Genomic DNA, 15,218 nt, shown 5'->3' with positions numbered 1-15,218 from the left:
GGAAATAGCTGGCAGAACCTATTCAGAAATTAAGCATCATCTAGAAAAAGGGAAAACATCTCTCCAACACCCAGTCAGGGTTACTGATAAAAACCAAACTAGAGATTTGAGAACTGCTGCTCAGATAGTCCTATGACTTGGCAGGACATGACTTTCAAGGAATTTCAGTCCAAGAGGCCACCAGCAAGGGAAGACAGCTCTTCCTCTGATGCTGCACAGCTATGATTGTTGGGCACTGTTGAATCAAGCCCATTCTGCACAAAAGAGGCAGCATAGCACATCAAAGCATCAACATGGTTAGAAAATCTTTGGTATCACTGACTGGAAAAAATGAAATAATTACCCACAGCGTACTGAAATCACTGATGCGCACAAACCACAAGGCCAAGGGTTCCTAATCTCCAGAACAGCAACAACTCAAAAACTAACTGCAGCTGCCCATCAAAAATCACCAGGAAAAAGCAAACAAGAAACCAACACCGAATTTCACAGAGCTATCATAATGCACCAGGGAACGGAACCAAGAAGTGAAATAGACTGAAATTGCCTATTTCAGACAGAGCCCTTGAAGCAGAAGGAGTGCTGGACCTGGCACAAGGGGATACGGCTGAGCAGAGACCTCCCTTACAAGTGGCAGCCAGCAGCAAACAAAAGCAAGCTGCAGCAGCATGTTCATCACAGGCAATGCCAGTTCAGCTCCATCTTGAACCAGAGAAATGAAGAATGTCTTTGGTGCTAATAAAGCTCCAGAATAATGGACAGGGACAATGAACAAGCCTAAGAAATCTAGCTAGTAGCTGGAGGGTGGGAGCCAGCAGAAATGGGTTAAGGAAAAAAAGTAAGCTTTCCTTTGCAGAAAATACTTTTCTCCTTGTGCATGCTACATGGGATCACATGGGGGGGTAGACCAGGAAAGCTGCTGTATAAAACTGCCACAAGGAAGATCCTTGGAGGACAGAAGACTGCATTTCTCATGGCAAGAACTGAGTCTCCCACTGAATGTGCAAGAATGATGAAAGGTTAAGAAAGCTAGCAAAGATTTCTTAAACCGTGTTTGAATTTTCATGGGCAAATTTTAGGATAATCAGTCCCTGAGTGTTAAACTAAGGCTGTAGTTTGGCAAACACTTTAAGCTGGCATGAATTTACATTGCTGCTGAAAGAAAGTCTCACCATCTGCCAGTCCCCTGTGCCAGCACAAACATCCGCACACTGAACCAGGAGCACTTCTTTTGCCAGTTTATTTTTCAGATGGATCAGTTCCCCAAACCAGTTCACAGGATGGCCATGTAAATACTTGTGCTGGCAAAGAAGAGCTACTACTTCTTCAGCAGCGCCAGCCGAAAGCATTGACTGAACTTCAGCCTAAGACACAAAGGTACAGAGAAACTACTAGCAGTCACAGGTAGTGCTCCCCACCCTCAGACATGCTGTATTCCTACCACACTTCAACATTAAAACCACCACACAGTTGCCCCTCAGAAACTAGCATATCTTTGTCATTTCCTCTGGTAGGAGAATCTGACAATCTCAGCAAAGTTCACATTTTCATTTTCACTGGCCACTAACAAATGTCTTTTCTGGATGCTGTACTTCTTGATCAAAAGATCATTCGTATTAGAGACAACAGACAGCCTTCTGATCATATATTCTACTTGGGACCCAGAATGCTTGTACATGAAGAACAACAAATGAAACTGTGCTTATCACATGTCAGGGCTCTACCCCAACAAGGATACAAGAACTGCAGGCTCCTGAGTACCTGTGCATCACCATGAAATCCTTCTCTGACCAGCACACTCATCAAGATCACCAACAGAAACATCACTGTTGGGAAAAGAATTGATAAAGATGAGCATTGGTCACATTCTATATCAAGGTCAAGCAACTCAAGTGAGTACTGGGAGACAGAGAGACCCAACCACACTTCCCACAACTTAGTGATAAATTCAAAGCCATACAATCATCCATTATGAACCAATTACATCAGTCAGTTTTCTACTAAGAAATAAATTCAAGGCATGATAGTGAAATAAACCCCCAGGATGATACAGAAGGATAGCTGTAACCAAGCATGCCACAAGCAAATTGAAGGGAAATTACTCACTACAGACATTCCTCAGCTCATATCCACAGCCACAGCTCTTGGGGCCTGTGATCACAGTGGGACTCACACAAGCTGCAGCAGAGCCCTGCACCCACCTCTGTGCTCCCTTTCCTTTTACCATGTTTCACCATCATCATCACTTTTCAGTACCTGCCCACTTGCTGAGTACCTATTCTCCACCTCGTATTTTCATTTGTCTTATTGTCACACACACTCATGGTTGTATTTTGCAGAATAAGATATAGTGGAAAGAACACCCAGAAGTCTTGCTCAAGTCTCCTGCATACTATTTTAAACAGCATCTGCAAAGCTCAAATTTAATCTATCCTCCTCCCATGTTCCCTCTGCCCCCTCTCAGTGTGCGCTACATGGCTGCTGACATCTTCAGCTCTATCAGCTGATTACTGCTCCTTAGGTACATTTCTCTTTCCTTGGTAACATTAATCCAACTGGTTTGTAGGAAAGCACCAACATAAACAGATGGTCAGAGCAGAGCACCTCTTCTTTCCAGTTTATAGAAAAGCTAACAGCAGGGTATGAGAAGTCCACTCACTCCTATATAAGATTATTTTCTAAAGGAACATTACCAACTCTGAAGGAGGCGCAGTCGTACTAGTCAGAATTCAGAGACCTCAGGTATTCAGAAAACTCCAGGATGCTCTAGCACACAGCATCATGCTGCCAACTGATGAGCATCCGTGGAATTATAAGCAGCAGTTAAAGTACTTATGATCAGGTCAGTTTATTTTGAGACTGGAGGCAGGGAGCAAGTAAGAGATGAGCAATTATGTAATTGAACGATTCCAAGAAAAAGCAGGAAAGCAGGCTTGCACAATGTGTAGCTAACAAAGCGAATTTTTAAGCCACTGGTGGCTGAGCAGTGGGTGCCACTGGCCTACTGGTAGAGACAGGAGAGCATTAAAATGCAGCAATTTGAACTACAGGTCTTCTGGCTGGTTACAAAAAGTGAGAACGAAGCAAAACATGAAGGGATGTAATAGGGACTGTCAAAACCTCTATTCAATCTCCTACTACTAAATGGCACAGAGTAGGGTTAGAACATGGGTGGTGCTGGGTATGACAGGAGCAGAAGCAGGAAGAGTTGATAACATCAGATGTCCATTTATACAGTGATTATTAGGAACCCACGACTGGGATGCCCCAGTATCACTGCAATAGCAGTAAAAGATGCAAACTTAAATGATTTTCAGGGTTCACAATAGGGGAAAGAGAAACCTAGCAAAAAGAATCTTGAAGCTGCCCTCTCCCTTGACGCCTTCTCAGCCTCTGTGTGGGGAAGGAGGAAAAAAAACTCGTCTGGGTGAAATTCAGGATTTCATTCCCTGACTTTGATGAGCAGGTTTATACTTCCACTGGCTATCTAAGACAAGATGGGCAGGAAACAGAAATACATGCACATACAAGTTTGGTAATTGATAAGGGAAACGAAAAAAAAGAAGAAAATAGTATTTTGGGAAGAGACTGAAGAAGAAAAACCTAGAAAATAACAGGAAGTAGAAGAAAAACCACTACAGCTCATGTATGCAAGTATGTGCCATCATCTGCTAGGGAGAAGAAGGAAGCAGAGTATGGAAAGAAAGAGACTAGGAGAAAAAAAGCAAGGAATGCAGTAAGTCAAGACGCCCGAGATGAGTAAATAGTTACCCATTCTCTTACACCTGCTGCTGTACTGTCCACAGACCTCCCAGGTCTGTGGCTTGTTTGTATTTACTGCTATATAGACACCTTTCAGGGTGGAGAGTAATCTACCGGTCAGGTCTAAGCAGAGACACATCAGTTGAAGTGGATCAGCTCTAAGTAGCCCAGTTAGTCTAGAGAAAACTCAAGACACTTTCAAATGTAAAATCTCAGGTTTCTCACACTTAAGCTCTTACCTTATTTCATGTCATTTACCTTAAGAGATCAGTCCTATTGAATGGAAATCAGTTTAAAACAGATTCAATTTAAACAATGTACTTTTTCCCCTAATAGTTTCACAGGCTAGGAGATGCAGGGTATACACCACCTTTGTATGTACTGCTTCTAGACACTTTGTAGAAGTGATGGCAAATTCAATGCCAACAACACCAACAAGTGTAGAAGTTAAGCCTTAAATGAATTAAATTATAATCTAGGTATCATCTCTTCAATTTTATCTACAGCTATTTTTCCGTTACACCAAAAACAATTAGCCTTGATCAACAGCATCATTAAAACCTTTGATCAATAATCCATTCATTTCTATAAAAGTACCCAGCTGCTAGTTAAAGCAAAGAGAATAAATCTGATTTTGTAGGTATATTTAGTTAGCAAAACATTTTTGAAGACTCAGTAATAGAAAGAGGGTAGGAATTTCAGCACACTGTGGAGCGGATTTATGATTCATTCCCTCTTATAGGATATGCTTGTTTACAAAGCTTGAACTAGATCTGATAAAGGTTAAAGACTCAATAAGAGCTCCTGTGACTCCTGTGACATAATGCCAACCCTCGCACAACCTTCAAAAACAAAGCCAGTTTTCTAAGACAACACTGCAGTGAACCCAAAACAATATTTTAAATAACTGGCTGCAAGTGGTTTGGGGCTTTTTTGTTTTTTATTTAAAGGTCTGTCATGGTTTAAGCTGAACCCAGGACAAGGTCTAAGAAAAGAACATTAAAGTTAGGCTTAAAAAACAAATAACAAAACACTATGCTTTTAGAATTGTGAAAACAAAATCCCCTTCTCCTCACAGTTAAAACACTGCACATCTGATTTCTCCGTAAATGATTTTTTATGGAAACACAGACTCCTAGGTGCCACCACCCCAGATCTCCTCAGCACAGCCACATCACTGACATTTATGAGCACAGCCCAATTCTAGCAGGTCCCCAGCTGCATGAGGTGCCATACCAAACTGCAGTCATTTAATACTGTGCCAACCCATCACCTAGCATACATTGGTAGCATTTTAGGGAGCACAGGAGAATCCCCAAGGGCTGTAATTCTTTTGCTGGTTCAGATGCTGGGGAATTACAAACCTTCAGTGACACTGCAAATTCGTTTATTTAGCACCTTCAGTAAATTGGTACCCTAAGTTCTGCATACACCAACTATGCAAACCACAGCATTGCAACATACGCACACCGGAGTAGTAAAATTATTTTGTAAGAGCTCAGTCAGTCAACCTGTGCTAAATTTCCATGTGTTTTGGTCCTCTTACTTGAAACGAAACCAGTAAGAATAAACATTACATGTGGATCATTCCTTTTAAAAAGTCTTTGCTGTGAATGCAAATCCAACATACCCACCAAGATTTGAAAGCATTTGACTAAATCATCTAAGCAGTTGTCACCATGCAAAGTGCACTAAGAGAAGAGAGTAACCTGTTGCAGCTACCACAGTGTCTCTACTTTAAACCCACCTATACTGTCAAGAATAAAAAGTATGCTGGGATTCCAGCATCAACCATTCAAACTTTGATGCAGAAAAAGCAGGGGCAAGGAGTTAAAAATTATTTCAGATAACCAAGAGGTGTCTCTGTTCATTTTACATCTCCCTTCCCCCCTCTAAACAGCCAGGAGCCCTGCATAGATGTACAGAAGTTACAACTGATGGACTGCTCCCCCACCACAGCCCTTCAATTCAACTTACTGTGGTATTAACGGCAGAGGAAAGGTGCATTCTCCAAAGCCACAAGACAAGTGAAAGCCATATCACTATCTCTGACATTCCCAAACACTGACAAACCCCACATTTCAACATATCAAACTGTTCTACTGACCTGTCCATCTCACCAACTGCTTCTGTTTATTCAACTCAGGGTGGTATCTGTGAGAGTAACTGACAGTTTTCATATTTCAGCAGTGACAGAAAAACAAGTGGGGCTAAACAATCCTCACTCTGTTGCTGCTGCTCCTCAGAAGTGTGCAGCATTAAGAGACTATTTTTTCTGCCTTTCACAATTGTCAGAAGTATTAGTATCTTACTACTCAGAAACGTCAGACAGTAGTCCAGGAATCACATGCAGGATTCAGGATTACAATTCCAAAAGTCCTTTTCTAAAGCCCTAGTGAGTACAGCTACACATAAAACCAGAAACAGTATTCCTTATTGCTGCATAAACCGAACCCAGCAAAGCCACTGATATTTTTAGAGTGCCAGTTTGAAGCACTGGGGCCTTGAAAAGATTTAGGACTGTCTCGAAGACAGGTTGGCTTAGTAAAGTCCAAGGTACCAGACATCTAGGAGGAGTGTAGACCACGTTTCCGTTAAAAAGCTTGAGTTCAACTAAAGGTATGCAAAGACAGCATTTTAAAAAAAAAAAAAAAAAAGAGAAAATTCCCACCCACTTGTCTTTATCACAGGAGTTTCCCGTGCCCCAAACAAATCCAAGGCTGTTTTCTGCCTCTCAGTTTCTCCCCTCCTCCCTCCCACAGCTTCCTACCAACTGAGATTCTGCAGCTGCAGCAACAACAGCCTGTCTGTGACAGCGCAACCACCACTGCGGGCTGGTTCCTACTAACTCACTAGCTTCCTTATGTTTTAACAGAGGTAGCAAATTCTGAAGGGGCTTCCCCCTCCACCTCTTTTTTTTATTTAACTGAAAAGACACGGATGAATATTCATTGCTAGTCCTTCACCAAGGGCGTGAGCTTTATTTAAAGGACTGGAAGGGAATTGCAAGTTAGGGTAATACGATGGGAGATTTCTGATTCAGGTCTCTGGTCCCAAAATACATCTAAAGAGTACGAATTTTGCAGAAAAGAGACTACATGATAGTAAAAAATAAGCCTCTCTGCCCGAAGGCCCCCAGCTCCTCACACCAGTGGCTCCGCTGGCTACCGCGGCACCCACTGCAGGGGCTCGCACTGGGGCTCCCTGGTTGACAGGGTCGCCGGCGATGTATCCCGCTTTTGAGACAACAGTTCACCGCTGCGGGTCTCCTCCCCACATGTTTAAGGCCAGCACTCGGCAGGCCGCATTCTGAGCCCGGACTTGCAACACACACCCCGCTCTGGAAGAGCGAAGAGGCAAGCGAGCCCCTTCACACCTCCTGGGTCGAGCGCAGATAGTCCCCGGACGACACCGGCCCGCCAGGTCCTGCCACGACCGGGAGGCGGCTCCGGGCGCACCCGCACACACACACCCGCAACGCCGGACGTGCGCACCCGCACGCACACCAGCAGACAGGCGCACACGTGCGCGAATACCCTCCCCTGCCCGGGGAACCGCCGGTTCCGCTCGCCCCCTCCTCGCCCCCCGGCTGCGGGGGACACACAGGGGTCCGGCACTCACTTTCGTCCTGCCGTTGATTTTGTAGTTGCCCAGCTTGCCGTTGCAGTGTCGGATGAGATCGTCCATGCTATTCATGAGGAGCCGGATGGCCTGGCAGCCCGGCTCCTTGCCCTCCACCCAGGTGATCTTGTCGCCGCGGATGTCCTTGGAGGAGTCGCTCTTCTGGCTGACGAGCTGCCCGTCCGTGAAGCGGCCGGTGTGGTGCAGGGCCCGCACCTCCTCGGCCACCAGACCGCCCAGCTCCTTGCCGAGGAAGTCGTCCACCACGCAGATGCCGTGCTTGTTCATGCAGGGCACGATGTACTCCAGCGCCAGCCGCTGCGGCACCAGCGACTTCGTCTGCCCATTGGGGCGCAGAGCGGCCCCGCCGGGCCCCGCCTGCACGCCGCCCGGGTACAGGTTCGACTTGTCCCGGTACAGCAGCACCGCGTCCCCGGAGGAAGAAGGAGACTGGGCCGCGGCCGGGGCTTCAGCCTCACCAGCGGCGGCTGCGGCGGCGGCGACGTGGTTGTTGGCCAGCGGGGCGGCTTCGGCGGAGGCCTCTGGGGGCAGCGGCGCTGCGCCCTTCCCCGCCGCAGCTCCGGCCCCCGCCCGGCTGCCGCCTCCCGCCGTGGCCCCGGCGCTGTGGGCGCGGGTCGGCGGGGGGTGCGCGCCGCGGGGCTCGGCAGCGCCCCCTGCTGCGGCTGCCGCTGTGCCTCCGCCGCGGCAGATGAGCTTGTGCTTCTTCCAGTCCTGGCGCTGGTGCTCCTTGCTGCAGTAGAAAGAGCTGCGGCAGCGCCCGCACCGTAGCAGGTTCTCCATCTTCCCGCACAGCTCGCAGTACTGCCGGTCCCGCTCGCTGCTGCTGCTGCTACTGCCGCTGCTGCCGCCGCCGCCACCACCGCCGCCGCCGCCGCTGCTCTCGCCACCGCCCTGGCCGGCGCCGCCGCCGCTGTCATTCGCCATGGCGCTGGTGGTGCCGCCGCAGCCCCGCTCCGCCGCCGAGGGGTTATGTAAGGAGGCGGGCGGGAGCGGCGCTAACGCGGGCCCCCGCCCGGCCGCGCGGGGAGGGAGCGCTCACTGCATCATGGCCGCCCGGCTCCGCCGCGGCCCCTGCCGCCCTCCGCCTCCGCCGGCCCGCGGCCTCCTTCGGGCGGCCGGGCGCGGGGTTGCCGTGGGGGCCCGCGCCGCCCTCCCTGCGCCTCTAACGCCGCTAGCGCCGCCTCATCGCCGCCCTGGCGGCGGCGGCGCGGCCTGAGGGGAGAGAGCGGCGGCGGCGGGCAACCGGCTGGCACGGTGGGGGGCCTGCCTTCCGCTCCCCTCCGGCCTCTAAGCCCAGTGCGCGGGCCGGCGCGGCCGCCGCCTCTCCCCACTGCGCCTCCGCCACTGTATCGGGCCGAGGAGGAGGTGCCACTCTCGCGGCCCGCTTTGCACGTACGCCACTTCCAGCCCGCCAGCGCCGGCGGCGCGTCAGGCGGGCGGGGCCGCGCCGCGAGGCGGGCGGGGCTGGGCTGGGCCGGGCTGGGCTGCACCGCACCGTGCCGAGCCGAGTCGGGAAAGGCCGCGCCGTGCGGAGGGGCGATCGGCGGCTCCGCATCGCCGCAAACGCGGGGTCCGGCTCCGAACCCACGAGCAGGCTTCGGGCCGTGACCAGGCGGCTTCTACTGGGGAGACCTCGGTTCGGCGGGAGGGCGGCCGAGCGGAAGCAGCCACCGAGCAGTGCGGCCTCCCGGGCTGCCGCTTACCCACGCCGCCAGGGACGGGGAGAAGCTTTGCTGAGAGGATTGGGGGGTCATCGATCTAGGCTGCGCGGCACATGCCCGGCGTCCCCGCGCGGGCTGTGGGTCGCTAATCCGTGGTTGCCCTTGACCTTGTCACCAGTGTTGAGCTGTCACCCGGGTGAGCGCAGGGGTGCGGGCCCGCTGCAAGTGAGGCTCGGCGCCGAAGACCAGGAAGCTGGGTGTGTGATCTGGAGCAACGGAGGGTGTCGGCACACCGGGCCACAATGGAGGGCTACATTTTGTCACTCCCATAGGCCCCCAAATATCCTCGCCAGATGGCTGGCAGACTGGGACGAGCCTTGGCTCCCTCATAAATAACCTGGGCCTTGTGTCCCACCTAACTTGGTAATGAAGGCCAGAGTCAGACCACTTAAGAAGGCAAAAAGGAGGAAGAAGGAGCAGGTGATGTAGCCACTGAAACGAGGAAAGGCCAGGACTTGGAGCCAGTGCTGTGATCAACATGGCAAAGCCCCTGACAGGAAAAAGGAAGCTGGTTTTGGCAGAGCAGTGCTGGTGGAGAGACAAAGGTCCAAGCGCAGTCATGTCAGCTGTCAGAAGCCGTATGAGGATCTGGGCTCTTCTGAGGTGATATGTAATCTCCAGTCGATCCCGAAATCATGGTTTTGCTTGCTTGTGATAGATGTTAGGGAAGTGGAGTGTATTGTGCAATTTGCCGTGATGCAGCGCAACATGGTGGTCGGTGCCATGGAGCCACGTGATAAACCAGAGAAAGGTTCTGCCCACCCCATTGGAAAGCCGTTTGGTGAACAGCCAGCAAGTGTTCGCTCTGTGGGCTGGGCTGGCAAGGGGCAGCGGCTGCAGCTGGTGTGTACTGCTTGTAAGTTAAGCAAATCCATTATAAAGTCCAAGGAGTGTCAAATACATGATCCAGTATAAACTTCTGGGGGTAGAAAGGTGAAAGCACTCTTCTGGGTGGTAACCCATAGGCTGAAGCAGAGTTTTGTGTGATTCTAGATAGATCAGTTTTTAATTTGCCACTATAGAAGAGGAATAGTAATACTTTTGCTCCTCACAGGCTGGTGTGAGGCTTAAGACTGTGATATACTTGTATTATAGTGAGATGGCTTTATGTACACACAGCTAAAATGGTTTGGTTCTTATCATCTCTACATGGAATTGGATTTAAAATAAACTGACATAGCGATAGGACTTGGAGGAATGTTAGGCACTGCATGTACTATGTGAAGGATGTAAAAGGAGAAACGAAGTGTGCCAACGCTACAAATGCCTGTGGTACAGGCAGAAAATGAGAGGGAAGACCAGGATGAATTATTAGACAAAAGGAGTACTAGGAGGACAAGGTCATGAAAGCCAGAAGGATGAGATTTCAAGGTGAACATAATCAGCAAGCTCCAAGGCTGCATTAAAAAAAAAAACCAAAACAAAAACAAAAACCCACACAAAACAAAACAAACAAACAAACAAAAAAAAAAAACCCACCAAAACTGGAAAAGCTGGGAACTAAAACCCAATAGAGTTGCAGTCTAATAATTTCTCTGTTTATTGCTGTTGGAGGAAAATAGAGCAGTAGAGGTGGAAGGAGGTGAGTTAAAAAACAAGTTTTAAGCCTTTAAGCATGAAGTGGACAGATTTTTAATCTAAGTTTAATGAGAGTTGTTCTTTAACTACAGGTAGATGAGGTATGTCAGAAATAGCTAGGCATCTCTCCAACTTGCTTTAAACTGATATAAATGCAGCTGAATTCCTTGGACTTGCAGCATTGTTAAACTGGGTTAAATGAGAAGAGAGTCAAAGCTGTTATTTTCACAAACTTAAGAAATGCAAACAATAACTTCCTGCCACAAAGAAACTGAAGAGTTAAAGACTTTTCCCATTCGATGCATACTCCTTCAGCAAACATAACGGAGATGAAGGTCACAGACTTGAAACTCAATAATCCAGCTACGAAACAAATAAGAAATGCACCAAGGTACAAGTATGGTGCCTGGCTAAATCCTAATGATAGGTATTAATTCATGGGCTAATTTGGCTTCAAAAGTCTTTTGTTCTTTCCCTCTCTTTCCCACGTGTCATTTGGGATACGATTAATGGTGTCTTGGTCTCAGTTTTTATTAAGTTTTAGTTTTGCTAATGTGCTGAGCTACTTCAGGTTGTCTTGACAGGCTGTTCTCCAGTGTGGTCAACAGAAATACCGAATTCAGCAAGACCCATCTTCAGGTATATGAAGCATGTGCCATATTTTATGGTTGCAGCGCTTTGTCTGCAGCACAAAACAATTTAATGAAGGTTGTAGCCCAGCAACAAAGCTGCAGAAAAGAGACAGCTGCAGAAAAGAGCGGTGGTGGTAAGGAAACTCTGGAAGACCATGACTATTTATATTACAATAGTGTCTACAACATGCTAGAAATGTTTTCCAGGCATATAAAGACTCTATTCATCGCCAAAGAGTTTGTTCCTTAACATACAGTGTAAGAACAAAGCACGACAAAAAGCAACATATGGTATACAAAGCAAAATGACCAGCACCATGGTTGCCAAAACTGAGGGGGAAGGGGCTTCCTCCTCTTTCTTCTCTGGTTACTCTTCACTTGCTAACATGGTATTTCCAAGATAGCCAGTTCCTTATCTGTGTCAATGAATGTTGGAAAAGGACTTGACTGGTGACTAGGTAATGATGGGACAGATTGCTTTGCAAAAGAATGCACATGGAAAGTCTTCAAAGTAATACCAGTCATGATGAGGATGTTGTGGAATAAATTTAATGCAAGGTCATAGTTTTTTGTCACCACTTAGATATGGATCTGATTTGTTTATTAGAATTAAAAAAGGTTGGTCAATGAATAACTTTTCTGTTTTCATTAAGCAGTAATAATGGCTGCATTTATACCATGCATTTTGTATTTCATGTACTGCAGCAGTAAGGTTGTATAAGCAACCAAAAAATAATCTTTGAAGGCCAAGGAAGAGGGAGAATGCAGGATAACAAGAGTAGTTGCTTTCACAGAACAAAATTAGCCTAGAAATTAAAGAAGAAGTCTCATCCTCAGATAGTTTAGAACAGGAAAAAAGTCCCTGGGATTCCAGGCCCAGTTTTTCACTGCTGCCAGAAGGCCCTTGGAAGCTACACATGCTCCTGAGGTTGGTGGTAATGTAAAGCCTCAGTCAGAGAGTTGTGTGTCCACAACAGCATCACAATTAAAATTCAAAACTTGGGGGCTTGTAGCGTTTGCCCTCTTCCCCCTAGACGCCACTCTACTGTGTTCTTCAGCCTGACTGCTCTTACTCTGCTTAAACCATTATTCATGATCTCAACAGTGGCATTTTTCAAGCTTGCTTTTCATACTAGCAAGTGAACTGTTAACAGGTTTGCAGCTTTTCCAAATAAAACTGTTTGTGTGAGTTGGATTCTCTGTTAAACTCACTTCCTTTCTAATGAGGACAAACTGTACAAAGTACATCCACAAGGCTGTGCAAATGCTTCTTTGTTGAATGCATGCTCTTCTCCTGAGGTGCAGAAAGGGTCACTGTCTCCCACATCATCTCCCAGATACCTCCCCTGCCACTGAATCTGCAAAAGGAGGAAAGGGTCACCCAGTAGAGGTGATTAGGAAGATGCAGAGATGTTGACTGGCTCTGCTAGTGCCACCATGACAGAGCACATGACCCAAGGAGCACATGACCCAAGGTCTTGTCAAGTCCTTCTGTGGCCAGAACAAGCTGAGTCTCAGCAGTTTTCAAGATCGAGGCTTCAGGTCTCTCCTGTGCCAAGAGCTTGATACTCTCCCTGTCACAGCATGAAGTGGCACACAGCCCTCAGGACAATCAGGCTCAGAGCCTTGAAACTAATCCCTAGTACCCTAGATCTCCTCCTATCCCTCTTAGTGCTTGTTGATGCCATTGTGGAGTTGCCCTAAAAGTTTTTGCTGAAATTAAAGTAATAGAATAATTTGGTGGTTTATCACTGAATATCGTAATGCTGTAGTGTTTACAGAAAAACCTTTTCATTATAATCTGAGATTATAAGGGTTGGGCTAAATTATAAAGAGAAGTATTCTCAATTACTTTGTGTAAACGTGTGTTTAATATTATGTTTAATATTGTGGGATTCCTCCAGGCTCTTCAACTAAAGTTGTTTTTGCTGTCCCTAAATCTGTCTGAAATGATACGCATTTGCTTCTCTGGGAATATAGCCTATTTTTATTACGCAAAAAAATATGGTTAGGGTTGATCCAGAGAGATTTGCACACTAAAATATTTAACTACTTTCATGAGTATTATGTTAAGGAAAAATGAATTATGCTGGTGAAGTATGAGACAATGTCCCTTTATTCTACTTAATTTAAGTGAAAATGCTGCTACCAGATGTCCATATCTGTAAAGCAATGGAAATGCAGCCCAGCTTAGAAAATGGTTCTGACTCATTCCAGTTTTGTCCTCATTTTAAACTTTGTATGGAAAGTTCAAAAGCTTTTTCCACATTGTTTGTGAGGTTTCTCCAGAGGGAGTATTTCTGGCTTTGGTTACAAAGAGAACTCCCTCTCTTGCTAAAGATTGTCAATTATGTACATTTTTGGCCTCTAACTTAAGCAAGCCAGGAGGCCCTTGGGGTGCTTAAAGTCCAGCTATGGACAGAAAGTTGTTTTTAAAGAACATTTTAAAAACACTATTTGAAATGCACATACTGACACAATGATAAGCATTTTTGGAAGAAAAAAAAAAGGAGATTCCTGTTTCATCTGTATGTAGCTCAAATTTGTCTGAACTGCTCCGGAACTGCACTTGATTTCAGTGCAGACAAGTCTTCTAGCATGAGAATAAGAGACTCAGATGTAAAGAAAGTCTCGCCAGTGCTTTGTAGGGCCATAATCATAACATGACCTTTTCACTTTGCATCTGATATGTACTTCCTGCCCCTGTGTCATCATGATTCAGCATTGTGACATGCTGAAAGATCATCAAGGTGGAAACAATGCCGAGCAGTGTTAAGATGATGTGGCCTGCCATGATTATTTTGCACGTACCTGATTCATTGCACATCATATTTTCTCTTTCCTGGTCTTTCAGCTGCCAGGCACGTAGTGCTCTCCTCTGTCAGTGCCTGTCCTTGTATTTAGGAAAGAGAACAGCCCTGGACTGTGCGCAAGAACAGTTTAGTCTGTGTTCTTTGGTTCAGGAAGCTTTAGAGCACCTCAGCTTATGCATTACAATATATCCAGATATTTAATGAGTTACAGTCTCAACCTTTTTCTTCCTTATTACCTAGAAACTGTTACCCAGAGCTCAAGAACTGTCCCTGAAGCCATAAAGATGTATCTGTTAGAAGACTGGACGTTTTATCTTTGGGTGAAAAGGTAGTTTCTTTTCCCTCTCTTCAGCTGACTAGCACAATTTCTGGTATCTCTAAATTCCTTTTCTCATTGAGGCAGTTGTACCGGGAAGAGAGATTGTAAGAGAACAGTAAGCTTAAAACATTTGCTGCTATGAAGCAAAAAACCTGTCATAGTAATTTAAGAGAGGAAGGAAAAGGTAATAGTGAGGGAGTTTTGGAGCTGATAAAACCCACCAGGTGTTGTTCATCAGTAATACTTTTTTTTTTTTTTTAATGAGCCAATTTCTGGAGAAGAATGGGTGCAGGTTTCATTTTTGTTTGTTTTCCAAGTGAACAATGGTGGCCTCCCCTTTTCTTGAACAATAGGGGTACAATATTGCAGCTCACATTTTTTTAAACTATCAAGATAGCACATCTGTCCTGAAGAGCTCACCTTTGCCAGAGCTGGCTGCAGACACGCACACAAGCATTGTGAGCCTGAACTTTGAAGAGCCACTGCAGTCTAGGTGGACTCGGTACAGCTCAGCACTGTGTTCTGCACTCGCCGTTCCGTTTCTGCCTGGGCAGTGCCTGTGTGTTCCCATGCACCCCTCTGATATATATCAAGGTGCAACATCCCATTGCTCTCCTGCCATTGCCCCCTCAGTGTCTCCCTCATCACAAGGGCTTTGTGATGCCTTTTCTTGCGTTTCCATCCTTATCTAAGTCACAGGCTTTTACCCCATGCCCTTCTGTTTGGCTCTTGTGCTTTCTGAAACACTTTC

The 15,218-nt window shown here is 46.8% G+C and overlaps 1 protein-coding gene across 5 annotated transcripts in view; it reads right to left on the bottom strand.

Annotated features, from left to right (window-relative positions):
- Nucleotides 1-8,790, bottom strand: part of EGLN1 (egl-9 family hypoxia inducible factor 1) — a 37,165-nt gene extending 28,375 nt beyond the window's left edge. For 3 of the 5 annotated variants that reach the window (XR_013956642.1, XR_013956643.1, XM_080616187.1), the window contains exon 1: nt 7,384-8,785. Coding sequence is in view for 3 of the 5 variants with exons in the window: in XM_080616187.1 (XP_080472313.1) it covers nt 7,384-8,328 (945 nt within the window). In the remaining 2 variants the exon portion in view is untranslated. Of the gene's footprint in view, nt 1-7,383 lie in introns of all 5 variants that reach the window. The other 2 variants (XM_080616186.1, XM_080616188.1) reach the window with 2 other exon arrangements.
- Nucleotides 8,791-15,218: the final 6,428 nt, after the last annotated feature.

The sequence above is a fragment of the Psittacula echo genome (assembly GCF_963264785.1).
Source record: "Psittacula echo genome assembly, chromosome: 4".
Taxonomy (NCBI): domain Eukaryota; kingdom Metazoa; phylum Chordata; class Aves; order Psittaciformes; family Psittacidae; genus Psittacula; species Psittacula echo.
Note: the sequence above shows the minus strand (reverse complement) of the source record. Positions and strands in the feature narration are given on the sequence as shown.